This window comes from Anastrepha ludens, chromosome 2 (genome assembly GCF_028408465.1).
Source record: "Anastrepha ludens isolate Willacy chromosome 2, idAnaLude1.1, whole genome shotgun sequence".
Taxonomy (NCBI): domain Eukaryota; kingdom Metazoa; phylum Arthropoda; class Insecta; order Diptera; family Tephritidae; genus Anastrepha; species Anastrepha ludens.
In genome coordinates, this window is record NC_071498.1 from 183,709,106 (window position 1) to 183,723,254 (window position 14,149).

At 36.4% G+C, this 14,149-nt stretch overlaps 1 protein-coding gene across 1 annotated transcript; it reads left to right on the plus strand.

Annotated features, from left to right (window-relative positions):
* Positions 1-1,855: 1,855 nt before the first annotated feature.
* On the plus strand, positions 1,856-9,523 carry LOC128856077 (serine protease 7). Its single transcript, XM_054091450.1, has 4 exons — positions 1,856-2,273; positions 6,337-6,852; positions 7,043-7,151; positions 8,667-9,523. Exons 1-4 carry the CDS (start codon positions 2,195-2,197, stop codon positions 9,259-9,261), a joined length of 1,299 nt encoding a protein of 432 aa, XP_053947425.1. The 5' UTR covers positions 1,856-2,194; the 3' UTR covers positions 9,262-9,523.
* The last annotated feature ends 4,626 nt before the right edge of the window (positions 9,524-14,149 follow it).

Genomic DNA, 14,149 nt, shown 5'->3' on the forward strand with positions numbered 1-14,149 from the left:
AAAATGGATCTGAAATCAGTTGCAGCTGTTTGAGAAAAATTTGGCAGATAAACAGATTTGATCTCATTTAAAGATTGTACAATGAAACCATCTTTTCCCCTCCAGTCTTTAACTGCTATCTCTAAAAATAGTTTTACTAATTAATTTACCCCCGTTTACTTCTAGCTTTTTACCAGAAATTGGCCAGCTCAAATTAAGTGAAATTGCCTGGTCTCATGGCCTTTGCAAATTATGATGGCAAATATATACATTTTGTTGCTGTACCGCCTTGGTAATTTGCACTTAACTAACTAACATTTAGCAAAATTGACAAATGCAAATGATTTTTCGATAAATTCCTCTAAAATTTAGCCACAAAAAGTGTTTTGAGGAGCTAACTTAAAAAAAACCTGACCACTAATCTAACGCTAAACTTTCCGAGTTCAATAACTTCGACGAGGGTACAATGCCAAATCGAAGAAAAGAAGAATTTAAATGAAATGAGTTTGGCAAAGTGAATTGGTGGAGTGAGTGAAGGAAGTTGCGAAATTTATGTGTAATAGTAAATCGGCCAATTGAAATTCCAAAAATTTACTCGTTTTTCCACTTTTATTACTTTTATGCAATTAGAAGCTATGACTAATGCAATAACGGAAACAAAAATAATTTCAGGTATTTCCTCACGTGTGACAATTCGAAAAAGAGATCCGTTTAAGCTGCCGGCGAGAATGTAGAGCAATTCCCACATTAATGACTAAACACGCGAGTGAGCTATTAATTGAAACATGCATATGTATGTGTAAAGTATATGTGTGCATTTGAATGCGTGAAGCGAGGGAGCACATAAATTAATTATTTAATAATAATATTAATTTATTACTTTCCGAAGATATAGAATCTCTTGATATGCTTTCGATTGGTGAGTGGATATGAACACAAGACAAAAAGACAGCCTCAAAGGTGATTCGGTGTAAACCAACTTTTCGATAAAATTTACATTTACGCAATGGAAATATAATTTATGAAAAGTATGAATTACTCCCATTTCGGGTAAAGTACAAAAATATTAAAATTTATCTGAAATTATCTGTGTGTATTTATTTTGTTATTGTTGTGATGCGCCACAAACCGCAAATCAGTTATATGAGTAAGAGCGCCATTAGAATGATTAGCGCTTTGGTTTTCATGCGAAAAAATTACAAATTCTCCACCGCGCGAAGCAACGGGAGTAAAGTACCAAAAGCAAAAGACTTAAGTAGCCAACGCGTTTTATTTATTTGGTTTATATACTTTGCTACAAAATTGAATAAATAACGTTACATGCAGGTATATTTTTTCAGCACTTTATGCTTATGTTTATTTACTGAATGCAAGAGTAGCGAGCCCTAAAACAACGAAAAATATTAAGGCACGCGTACAAAGCTGTGCGTTGAATATATTACATAAATTGACGTCTTCTGACGCCACTATCTCCTTCACATAAACATACATAAATCAGCACTAACTGACTCTCAAGTTCAAGAATTATCTCGCAACGTCCTCCTCCCTGCTTCTCACCTTTTGCTAGAGCTAAACTCGCGCTTAATCTATGGAATTATTCTTACTCATTCTTCCCTACTAAAAAATGTACGTAGGTCGAGTTTACAAATCGAAGCATCTGTATCAGCTCAGACTACTTACATACATACATACATTAGTACATACAATACGAGTATTGGCGCTCGGCTGCTTGTGCGTGTTCCGCTGCGCTCTATTCAGTCACTCGGTCAGCTCATTCATTAAATTCAATATTTTAATTATTGCCTGCAGCGAGCATCCGATTCTTTGATATTTCCAACAGCTCTGCTTTGTATAAAAGTTGACCACTACTCCGGCTGAGATTTCAGTTGTGCTCCACTGTTACTCGCTTAAACATTCGCAGCATTTCGCGCTAGCCGTTATTAAGTTTCACAGAGAATCTGAGTAGCTCTCCTCTTTATTTTGCCCCAAGTATTTCCACAAGTGAGTGCGTGCAAAGATAGTTTTGGTGTTCCATCAGAAAGTGCGGACTTCCAAGAATCGGAGAAAAAACCCAAATAAATAAATAATTTTAAAAATACATCTGTATGTACATGAATGTATGCATGTGAAAATACAACAACAATAAACCTTGAAAACACTGAAAATTAAAAATATTGAAGCTTTCCTTAATTTACCGCTGAATGAAGATAGAAAAATGTTGCGCGTACTTTTGTTTGCAGTGCTAAGTGCATTTCCGGCTAATACGGCTCTCGGACAATACTTCGAGACACAGAGTAAGTACCACGGGGAGGAAGCTGCTGGGCACTTCAGGGAAGACGCGCTAAGCCTTTTCTTGTGTATAAAATGTATTATTGAGGTTTAAACCGACCACTGCGGGGTTTTTTCCAAATATTAACACGTTTTATATTTTTTAGAATTCCAAATACGACTTAGGAAAATTAATGTGCGACAAAATTATTTTTGTGACGCTCTAGGCGAATAATCAAGCGAAAGATAGAAGAGAAAAAAACTAACTAAATAAGATATAATAGCCATCTTTAAACGAATAGGTATACTAATAATAGGAATACTAAAAATAAAAGGCAAAATATAAAAATTTTGAAAAACTAATTTCTAAATCAATAAGAATGTATTAAAAGGTTTTTTTTTGTCAAAGTTCACGCAAGTGAGCTCAAAATATATTATTAATTAATAATTGTAACGGGTGATCCAATGGGACCGCACCAAAATTTGTCGAAATTATTTTATTATGTGAGGTACATATTTTTTTTTTTAGTTAGTGGCATTTAAGTATGCAACTTTAAGTGACCTTGCGACTCCTCTTGCAACACAAGATGCGTATAACAAAATTTTCCATGACTTTTCAATCATAGTTCAGGCCGTTTTTAACGCGAGTGTTTCCCTTCTTGAACTTCTTGAACTATTTTTTTCGTAGCCCCAGAACACGAAATCCAATGGTGTCAAATCGCAAGATCTCGGCGCCGTTTGGTTTCGTTGCTTCGTGCGATAATTCGTCATGGGAACTACGTCAATAATAAGGTCACTGTTCCATGCGCTGTATGGTTTGTGGCACCGTCATGTTGAAACCACATGTTGTCCAAGTGTATGTCATATAATTCAAGCTATAAAAAGTAATAGCTCTGTGGACATCATTTCCGAAGTAGTACGGCTAGATGACCCTACAAGTCCAATAATGACAGCAATCAGTGAGTCGTTGTGAATGCATAGTTTTTTTAATGACATGTGGATTTTCATTACCTCTAAGCAGTTTTGTTGGTTAATGCATCCTTTCAGGTGAAAATGTGCGTCATCGCTCATCACGCAATGTGCGAAATTTACTTCTTGCAGAACGACCATTTTCATAAAATGTTTGAATCATTTTTGCGCCCGTCACAATGGGTCAGTTGCAGTAACGAATCTGACTGACAGCGAAATAGGCTATGAGTATTTGAGCCAAAGGCACCACATACGTTCCGTACGCCATGCCGGAGTGTACAAAAATTGGCAACTTTCTACTTTTACTTTAAATTGATTGAGGCAATTCAAGTGCACCCCTATATTTTCTTTAAAAACTTGAAAGAGAACAGAAAAGGCTAGGCTTGACTAAGTTGTCTTGAAAAATGAATGTGCTTTCCGAACTCGAAGTTATGGTCGCAGCCACCGTCTCCTACTAACATAAATTCTATAAAACTTCTTTGGATTCAAAAAGCATTAATTTTATAATATATTTCACAAGCAACAAAAACCTGTTTAACACAACGAATTATTATATTTGCTTTCACGACAAGAACACCTGCTGCTTTTTGGTTTATATGCGGCAATACTTTCATTGTGGCACCACGTCAAGTCAGTGAAATGAGTTGCCACAACGTACACAGTCGACCCATTGTGACAGCTCTATAAGTTTGCCAAAACCTGTAGTGTCAATTGCCTGTCAAAGATCGGCATCGTCCGTGAAACACCCTACAGATTTATTAAAAGCTGTCGAGAGAAATGTATTCAAATCAAAAAGACACATTAAATGGTGATTGGCCAAGAAGATAGAGCAATACGGCTTCGATGAAGAAATATTAGCCATGTCCCAAAATGTTAATATATCTGCATATTTATGTACAATACATAAATAAGAATTCAAGTCCATGTTCATTTTTATTGATTATATTCTGCGAAATCTTCACGAATTTTTAAGAGTATATATTTTTGTGCGACCTTGCAGCATGAACGAACCCCGCACTTAGCAAGCAGCAGCGCACGTGTCAGACAGTCAGTCTTATCGCCTAATATTTTAGCACTTACTTCATACTTACATACATACTTACGTATAAGCATATGCTGGGTAGTTGTCTGTTTTAATTGCCAATTATTATGTATAAAAGACATTTTGAGCTCACTTATTTGAGCTAACAAAGCACAAACATATGTACAGCTGTGTGGCGGTCTACACGCTTGCCTACTATGCATACATATAAGTCTGTATGCATATGAATGTGTAGAAGAAGAAATATATGAAGCATAAATATACAAAAGATGCGGAACTGTATGCGGTTTTTGGTTTTTGGTTTTTGAATGTGATTATCCGCATTTCAATTAAAAGTTAAAAATTAAAAATTACAAATCCGTAAACATAATAGGATAACACGTAAATAAATATGTATCTATGCTCAGCACAGGTAGTCATGGAGTCGTTGTAAGAATGCGTGTGCAAGTATCGCTCTTCGTTAACTTCTTGTAGTCCCTTGAGGAGGCTCATGAGTGCGATGCACATCCGTTAGGTTTCACGAGTACCCAAATATGGCGCTTGTACATGACGCCATGTGTGATTGAGTATGCAGAGTCCTTCAGCTTGCCTTGAAGTGGATTTCAAGTTGCATTTTGTAAAACTGAATTGAATTGAAACCAGTAATACTGAGATTTGGAACCAGTAATACTGAGATTTATTCTCAAGGTCAATTCAAGAATATGGGTGCGTTCGCAACAACGTCAACGCTGGAGACAGTTACATAGTACCTGTAGCATTAGTAGGCAGATGTGGCCAGAATGGAATGTGGGTCGCACTAACAGTCAACTTAAATTTCATAGGAAAGGCTTAAGAATATTAGTGGAGTCCTATCTGGGCATGTCCTATAGGAAGGCAGGCCATTAGAATTGGGGCACCGTAGTTTGGTGCTGTCGAATGCAGAAGCGGAAGAGACAGTTGAACACCTTGTGTGCGGGTACATAGCTCTGTGTAGCAAAAGCTTGAATGTTGGATGTTGCATATATAAAATTAGCTATGCTAACTAAAATTATAAAATCCACGGGATGGTTTAAAGAGGACAAGTGGAGTAAGGATGTGACAGTTCCGGTGGTTTAACAAGGGGCCTCTATGTAGCGTAGGTAAGTTAAAGAACGACCAAACTTTGGCTTCGACTTCACCCATGTTTGGCTTCAAAAGTTCAGCTCGATTTCGGTTCGGTTTCGGCCAAAAAAGGAACAAACATTTCTTTAGCAAATGTTCTTCAAAAATTTTACTAACTTTTAATTTTAGTTCTCTAGCTCTGTTGCTCGTTCTCTAGTAATTAAATGAAAAATTTAATAATCGAACTTTCTTCCTATTTTCATTGATTTTTTCATTTATTTACAAAACAAACTTATTTACTCACATTCACCTATACCATTTAATGGAATTTTTCCAATTCCTCAAAACAATATTTACCTGAACTGGATTGTGAAATTCGTTTTGTTTTGATTTTTCGCTCGCACCAGCTTTTGCTTGTTATTTCCAAAAGCATGACTTCTATAATACCAAGACTATCTTCTACGTTTCTTTATAATAGTTTTCCATACCCATTTGGTATTCGGACAAAAGTATTTGCATTTGAAAGGAAGTTTTTTAAATAAACAGAAATTCATACCAACTTATTTTAAAACAACAAAAACCTATGCCAGTTAGTTAATTTGTCAAGCCAAATACTTTTTTGATACATCAAACCTGCTGCAGGTGTCTTTAAAAGAAAAGAACCCCTTATTAGCCGCAGCACACAACGGCAAACTAAATAAAAAAATAAAATAATAATAAAAAATTTAAATAACAATAATCACGAGTAAAACCCATTAAGAGTAAACCGCAGAGATGTCAAATTAGCCCAACAGCATCGGCGCTTAAATAGAAACATGCAGAAATGAAGCTAAAAAAGAAACTGAGCCAAATAAATATCAAAAATAAAATAAATACCAAGTTGAGGTGAATCCCCATGTTCCACGCGCATTCCAAGGAGTCACTCACATCGCTGTCACACAACTCTTTCCAATTTTGTCTTTTCTTACCTCTTTTCTTCTTGTTGTTTGCACTTCCAGCACGTCGCTGCATGAATCCGAACCAACGTTCCGGCGCCTGCGTATCTATTTACGATTGCCAGACATTGCTGTCGGTGCTGCAACGCGGCTCAATCCAGCCACTCGACACCGAGTTTCTGCGCGCCTCCGAATGCCGCGGCGGCTATGGCAGTGGCCCGTATGTGTGCTGCACCGGCGATACTGGTTTCACACGCAACACTTACGACGACTACAATCGCCAGCAGAGCACCACCCTTCTCTTTCCCGCAGGCCCAATCGAGGGACGGCAACGGCAAAGACAACGACTAAGCGCATTTAATGGAGAAGGGCGTGGATTTAATAGCATCGGCAGTGCGACTGGTGACGGGAACGGTAAACAGCCCAGAGACATACCAGCTGGTGCACAGGTGTCAGCGTCGGCGACTTTGCCGCGCGTGCCCACCTGTGGCGGTGTGACAATATCGAATAAGATCTACAGCGGCACAGATGCGGATCTGTATGAGTTCCCATGGATGGTGCTGCTCGAGTACAATCGACGTGAGTGACGAATAGTACCTACCTAACAATGAATTTACAATAGAGATTTTGATTTATTGTGTCTTAGTGAAAAATGCAAAAAAACGAAAGAAAAAAAAGACAAGAATAAGCACTCGTATTTGCATAGTTGTTTAAATGCTTTTGAATTTAGAATTTAGAATTTTTAATTTCCCACTTTTTCTACTCATAGGATCCGGTGGCTTGTCAACCAACTGTGCTGGCTCTCTTATAAGTAATCGCTATGTGTTGACGGCAGCGCATTGCGTGAAAGGTGATATTGAGAAGAAAATCGGACTCCTGTAAGTATTAAAGCATTTATTCAAATTATTCAAATGTAGTAAAGCGAGTTTATGTTGCTTTCCAAGGCAAGCAGTTACACTTGATTTGATTATAAAACTTAAAACGTTTTGCAAAACTTAAAAAGTGTAAAAAAATTAAAAGCTTCCGATTTTTAGCAATGGTTTGAGAACTAAGAGTGCCTTTTATTCACTATCTTCCTTTCATTTTCATAGAAGTTTCTTTTCGATCGTTTGCGTGGTTAGGCCATTGTTGGGCGGGGAATTCGTTTCAAAAATAAATGAAAATTCTCAAAAAGCCGTAAACTTTACAAATTATTTCCGTTTGATTTTCAAAGTAATACAAAAAAAGATGGTGACTATAGAGCTTTCTTTTATTTTTGATGAACTGCAAGGAATTTTTAAATTACTGCGAACTGAAAAATGTATAAATTTTTTGTTTTATCGAGTTTTACATAACAGGTGCTTTATAAAAATATGCTCAGAATTAAAAGAAAAAAATAATAATTTATAAAAAATATGCAGTGTATCGAGAAAATCCATCCGCACTTTCGTGCAGGGTGCAATTTCAGTAAAAACTTCAAGTGAATCGGTCAATATTTTTCGAGACATGAGTACGGCCGACTTGCAAAATTTACAATAGTTCCAAGAAAAATGCATTTAAAGTTCTCGGTACAGATTGCACTGTGAGATCAAAATAGAAATATTTAGAAATGTTTCATAATTTAATTATTTTAGCAACTCATTTTTAAGGCTGTAAGACAAAACAAAAATCCAATGTTAGAAATTTCTGCACCGGCCCTTAAAAGTTCTTCTTAGGCTGAATAGTCGATTTCGAATAAAATGTTTTAACATAACGATATAAATATATTTACAAAAACAAAAAAAATTCGCGGAGCAAAAAATGAGTAGAAGATTTAACGTTGAAATATGAAGATCTCTCACTAAATGAAGAATTATAAAGGAAAAAAATGTGAAGATCTCTAACTTTTTTGCTGTTTTCCAATCATTTCCAGTGTGATTTACTCATTTCTAAGCTATTGAAGAAATATTAACATTTTACCCCCTGTCGAATCAGTTAATCGGTTGCACATTTTTGCGTCTGAATTGAAATAAATGATTTATTGTGCAGGCCGCAGCGTTTGGAAGAGATGTAAGCAAATTACTATATAATATATTACCTCCCCTACCTTTTTACCCTTTTTCTAATTAGGTATAATTGCTGTTGATAATATTGTCTTCTTTTGCCTTTCTCGCTTTTGAGAAATTGTTTTATAATCTTCTAATCTGAACTCTAATTTCTCATAATTACACTCGTTAATTGAATTTCATTAATTGAGCAAAGCGTCACGTTGCAAAATTATGAAGTAGAAATATTTGTGTTAATGAATGTGAAAAGAAATCTAATATAAAAAATAAAAATAAAAATAAAAATAAATATAAATTTCATGAAAACTTGTAAAAAATACGCACACAAATATTCACGGAAATGTGTTTGTTTCTTTATGTCTTCCTCAGCATCGCCGTTCGCTTAGGTGAATACGACACCACCAAGGAAGTTGATTGCAATGAGTATTCATGCACTTCTGCAGCTCTGCGCGTCGGCGTCGAAGAGACCATTCCACATGAACAGTATCGCGACAATTCGGCAAATAAGGAGAACGACATCGCATTATTGCGCCTCGATCAGGATGTGCGCTTCTCCAACTCCATACGGCCCATCTGCTTGCCATCGGCGGTGAAGCAAGAGCGTTCAGCACCGGCTAGCGGCACCTTGTACACCGTCGCCGGTTGGGGGCGTACGCTTCGCAGCCCAAAGAGTGCCATCATACAGAAGTTGCAAGTGCCACTTGTCGATTTAGCGCAATGCCAGCAAAAGTACCGCGAACGAAAGGTGAATGTGGTGGACAGTCACATCTGCGCGGGCGGCGTTTATGCCGAAGACAGTTGTGAGGGTGATTCGGGTGGTCCGCTGATGCGTTTCCGCAACGATGCCTGGGTATTGGAGGGCATCGTGTCGTTTGGCTTCAAATGCGGCCTCAGCGGCTGGCCGGCTGTGCATACGCGTGTTGCGAACTATGACAACTGGATACGCAGCAAAGTACGGAATTAGAGAAATTATTATTCGATTAAAATAAGTGTTAAAAGTTAATGTTTTAGTTCATAGCAATTTGAGTTGAATTGTGATCTTGCCATTAGTTTGTAAATTTGTTCGTATAATTTCCAAAGACCCCATGGACTGCACCATTTATTTATATAATCGTACTGCATTTATCATTATTTTAGTAGTCGATAACCACTACATCATACAAAATGTATACGCAAACTTTAATAAACGTGAAATAAAAACGATTCGTGCTATATGTGCGCACATTCTGTCAAAAAAGTATCCAGATGTTATCACTTAAAAAGCTCGTTTAACCCTAGAGTCGGAACAAAAATAACACAAAATAAATTAAAGAGATATACAATATATATAGTAAATATATAGATAAAATATATACAGTGCCTCCCAAAAGTATTCGGGAGTCTTTTTTTCCAGTAGAAAGTCCAAACCAAAATTATTTTATCTCGGGTTTACATTCAAAAACTCAACATTACAAAAAAATGGTGAATGTAATACGAACTGACTTGCATTCACACCTCATATGTGAGTATTCGGTATTTTAGATCGTAATAGGCTTTGCAAAGGCACCTTTACCCACACAAAAGCGTGTCTTTCTTGGTAGAATCTAGCATTCATTCTGCTAGTAAAATTCGATCGTTTCGGTAGCTTTCACTTTTAATGTTTTTCACTTCACTAATAAAATATCTGAAGTTTTTTAAAATATGCGTAGGAAGTCAAAAGAAGTTAATTTTCGCACATAGAGACGGCAATGCCACTTAGACCTCGAAATGTGTCCGTTGTGAGCCGCAGGTGCTGGGATACATTCCCCTTTCCATATTGAACCATCTTTTGGCAAGGCGGAAAAGAAGTAGAATCGTAAATATCGGTTCCTGCATCTGGCTAGAGCCGCCATGTGCAAAAAAGGTGTTGAATTGTTTCCAACTCCTCCTCATTCCTGCAGCTACGACAGAAATCATGCGTGTAAACGCCTAATATCCTTGCATGATTTCCTATGAGGCAATGTCCTGTGAGGGCCCCTACTAAGGTCATAATTTGAAGTCTACTCAATTTTATAATATTCTTGAATAGACGTTGACTTAGCCTTGGCCAGGTTTGCCTAGCAATTTCACAGATACTGCCACTAATCCATCTTTGATTTACAGAACTGATTAGTGCGTCCTTAATAAGAAGCTTGCAAGTTGCGAGAGGTACCCCCTAAAATTACTTATGTTTGGACGAAAGAAAAATAATATTTAATTTACGAAATGAAGAAAAAACATTAAAAGAGAAATCAATTTCCATAAAAAGAAGCAGTTCAACCACCCACAGATTTTGCAGAAGAATTCGTTAAACTTAGGACAGCTATCAGGAAGGCCTGATAATTGTAGAGCCACGCCCTTCTGCTCCAAAAATTAAAAGAAATCTCGTTAAGTGATGAAACTCAGCGAAGAACGCTTAGAACTGATGGGTATAATAGGGAACCCCACGCATAAGTGAAAAAGACGGAAATCAGAAAAACGTAAATTGATTGTAACAACGAGTTTTTAGGGCCAGATTATGGTGGGACAGATGCTAATAAAGTCTGGCGAAAAATGAATTCCGAAATGCACCATAAAAATACAATATTTTCAGTAAAGTATGGTGGCGGTAATGTAATGTTATGGGATTAGTATTGTAATAAAATGGACCATCAGCTGTATATTCAAATATTAAAGGAGAATTTGAGTGCTAGCGCCAATAAACTTGGGCTGTCGGGTCATTATATCTTCCAGAAAGATAACGACCTAAAGCATACAGCTCACACTACGAAGCTGGATATTACATAACGCCCCGAATTATTGGAAACACCACCTCAGTCGCCGGATCCTAATCCGATCAAGCACTTGTAGGCAGACTTGGAGCGTGCCATTCGGAAACACAAAATTATAAGTACGTCAAGGTCAGCTTACTTTAACGATATTTAAAGAATGGGCCGAGATATCAGCTGTGACAACGCGAAAGTTGGTTTTCTCAATGTAGAATAGATTAAGAGAAGTGGTTAAAATGTAAGGATACGCTACTAGATATTAGTTAAAAATAGCTTGAATTATATGTATGTCTGGATTGGTTTTTACTTTTGTGACATGAACCCACACTCTCTTCAAGTTAATGCATTATTTACTTACGCTTTTGCTTGAAATTTTTTATATTTAAATTAATGTTTAGATCACAATGAAGTGACTAAGTTTTTAAGCAATAAATACAATGTGAGAGGAGTTTCTGATATTGTGTAATTGGCGTTTACATCTTTTTTTGGTGTTTGACCGACCTCCTCCTTGTTGTTGCACAAACCTACCTACAATTTTAAGGGGGAAGTCTACTGTGACAGGGGAAAAAACAGGCTTATTTTCCGGATTTTATTTCTAACAAAATATTGCTCGTACATAAAATCTATTTAAACTCTTATCTTTATTATATATTTAAGTTTTTGAAAAAAAAATTTTAAGTCAAAATATTCAAAATGGCCGCTGTGGCACTTCTGCAAGCGCAGGTCCGCTTTTCTTAGGTGCCTAAACGGTGTACATGAAATCTTACGTTTCGGTGATCTAAAACAAAAAAACAAAATATTGTTATCATATACATAGTATTGACTCTCGTCTGACGTAGGATTATGTCGATAAAAAATTTTGGCGTTGAAAAAAAAATTCTTGAAATTTTTTTCTTTTTTTTTGCCTAAAATTGATGTTACTATTGTTTATAACAATTTAACAAATAACGATATCAAAAAAATCCTATGTCAGACGAGAGACACTATTACAGAGAATATATAATTAAATTTTTAAGCTGATTCATTTATCAGAACTCGAGATATCGTGTACACCGTATACAAAAACTTAGTTTCGAGAAAAATGCGTTTAAAGTTTCAGTATAGCAGGTACGCGCTTTGGAGCGCTTCGGGAAAAGGTCGAAATTTCAACGAAGAAAAATTTAGCCAGCTGTAACACATATTGTACCTTATTTAAGAGGGTTCAAAGTATTTTTTAAGCTAATAAAAAAAAAATCGATTTTTTGAAAAATTCACAGTAGACTTCCCCCTTAAGCCGACTCCGAACGGCACATATTTTTTATGACGAGCTTTTTCATGGAAGAAATATACTTGGAGGTTTGCATTGCATGCCGAGGGGAGGCCGCTATTAGAGAAAACTTGTTCTGCCATTTGGAGTTTTCAAATCCTGGCACTACCGAATGGGAGTCACGAATCTTCGTACACTCCGTCACTGGTCACTGGTCGCCAAGTATACATACCAATACCTATGTGTAGTCCTTGAAAAATTATACATTTTTTCGTTTTAAGAGCAATTGAGTTCGTAAGTAGAGCAGTCTCTAAATTTTTGCTTTCCACATATCCATTTATTGCATTTGGTGCATGCAGACTTGGTAATTCGGGGCTTTCCTCAACAAAATCATACGCTAGGCTTTTTTTAACTAATTTTTCCATGCTTAGTTTGTGTAAAAAAATTAAAAATTCTACACCACGCATTGATTCCTTTGCTATAAATTTCTGTGCAACAAATCTGCAAATATCATCGAACCTCCATCGTTTCATCTGGTATGGCTCCGCCTTACTTCTTCCTTCGACCAGAACTAAAATTCTCACAATTTTTGGCCAGAAAAGATAATTTACAGCGAGAACCAAAGCCGCTTCCAGAAAATGCGTTTAAAAAATGTTTTGATGATTTGATTATCCATTGGCATAAATCTCTTACTGTGGAAGGGGCCTACTTTGCAAGAGCCCCATTAATGTTAATGTACAATAAATACTTTTGTGTTTTATTTTTATTTATTTAAAATTTCCCTACATTTGGTATATTTTTGGTACAATTTGATGCATTTTTACATTTACTGACCAATTTGCGTTACTAATCTTCTGCGTTCCATACAATTTTATTCTTTCTAGATAAAGACATATACAAGTAAATAGCAACGATTTGCATGAAAACCTGGCCGAACTTGTAATCTTTATATTTCATTATTAGTTTAGCAATGACTGTCCCATGGCGGCACACCCGGACGCATGACAGATTCTCAACTCTTTGATAGATACATCTATTCAGGGTTGGTGCGTGATGACTATTCTTTAGCGGCCGAGTTCGAAAATCGTTTTGGTCACGAGGCGAAAAATGTATAGAAAATGCTTTTGCTAATAGCGGCCGCCCCTCGGTAAGCAAGAAAAATGGTGTATTTCTGCCAGGAAAAAACTCCTCATAAAAAGTCATCTGCATTGAGGAGGCGGCGTGGTTGTGCAAAAAATTTTAAGACTCCCACAGCAAACTGGAAGAGGAGCTGGGAGAGATAACCAACAAAGGATTTAAACGCCAATTACATATATATATTCACCTAGTAATAGTATATATATAACCATGCATATGTATGTGTGTGAGACTCTAGGTTTACTGCACAGGATCTCCTCCAGAACGGAGATAAAGACATTAAATATAGTTTTTTCGGTAGGGTTGGCAATTAAACCGTACTTTTTTATTAAAGCCCTAAGAGGACATATTCAAAGCCTATATGAATTAAAAGATTGAAATTAAAATTGTTTCACGGTGGAAATCGCTTTATTTAATAATCAATTAGGCATATAAAAAGAAAATTAAGGAAAAGGGAATAAAAGGAAGCAAAAAAAAAGGATAAAAATTACTTAAAAACAGTTGAAAAGCGGAAAAATTATTACCTGATGAGAAATGTGAGTATATCGAAATTATTATTTTTGGTCAAAAAGTACTTAAGTTTTACTCCGATATTGAAAATTAATCACTCGCACTTCAACTCTGTTTTTTCACCCACCTGCACAAAAGTGAGGTTATTTCGAAATGTTATAAACTCATGGACAATTTTTTTGCGTTTGATTATT

What these genes read in the sequence shown, in the direction of transcription:
- LOC128856077 (XM_054091450.1), top strand. Translation starts at nt 2,195, where the DNA reads ATGTTGCGCGTACTTTTGTTTGCAGTGCTAAGTGCATTTCCGGCTAAT. An exon ending in GCTGCTCGAGTACAATCGAC is followed by an intron (nt 6,853 to 7,042) that starts GTGAGTGACGAA and finishes TTCTACTCATAG; the next exon opens with GATCCGGTGGCTTGTCAACC. An exon ending in GAGAAGAAAATCGGACTCCT is followed by an intron (nt 7,152 to 8,666) that starts GTAAGTATTAAA and finishes TGTCTTCCTCAG; the next exon opens with CATCGCCGTTCGCTTAGGTG.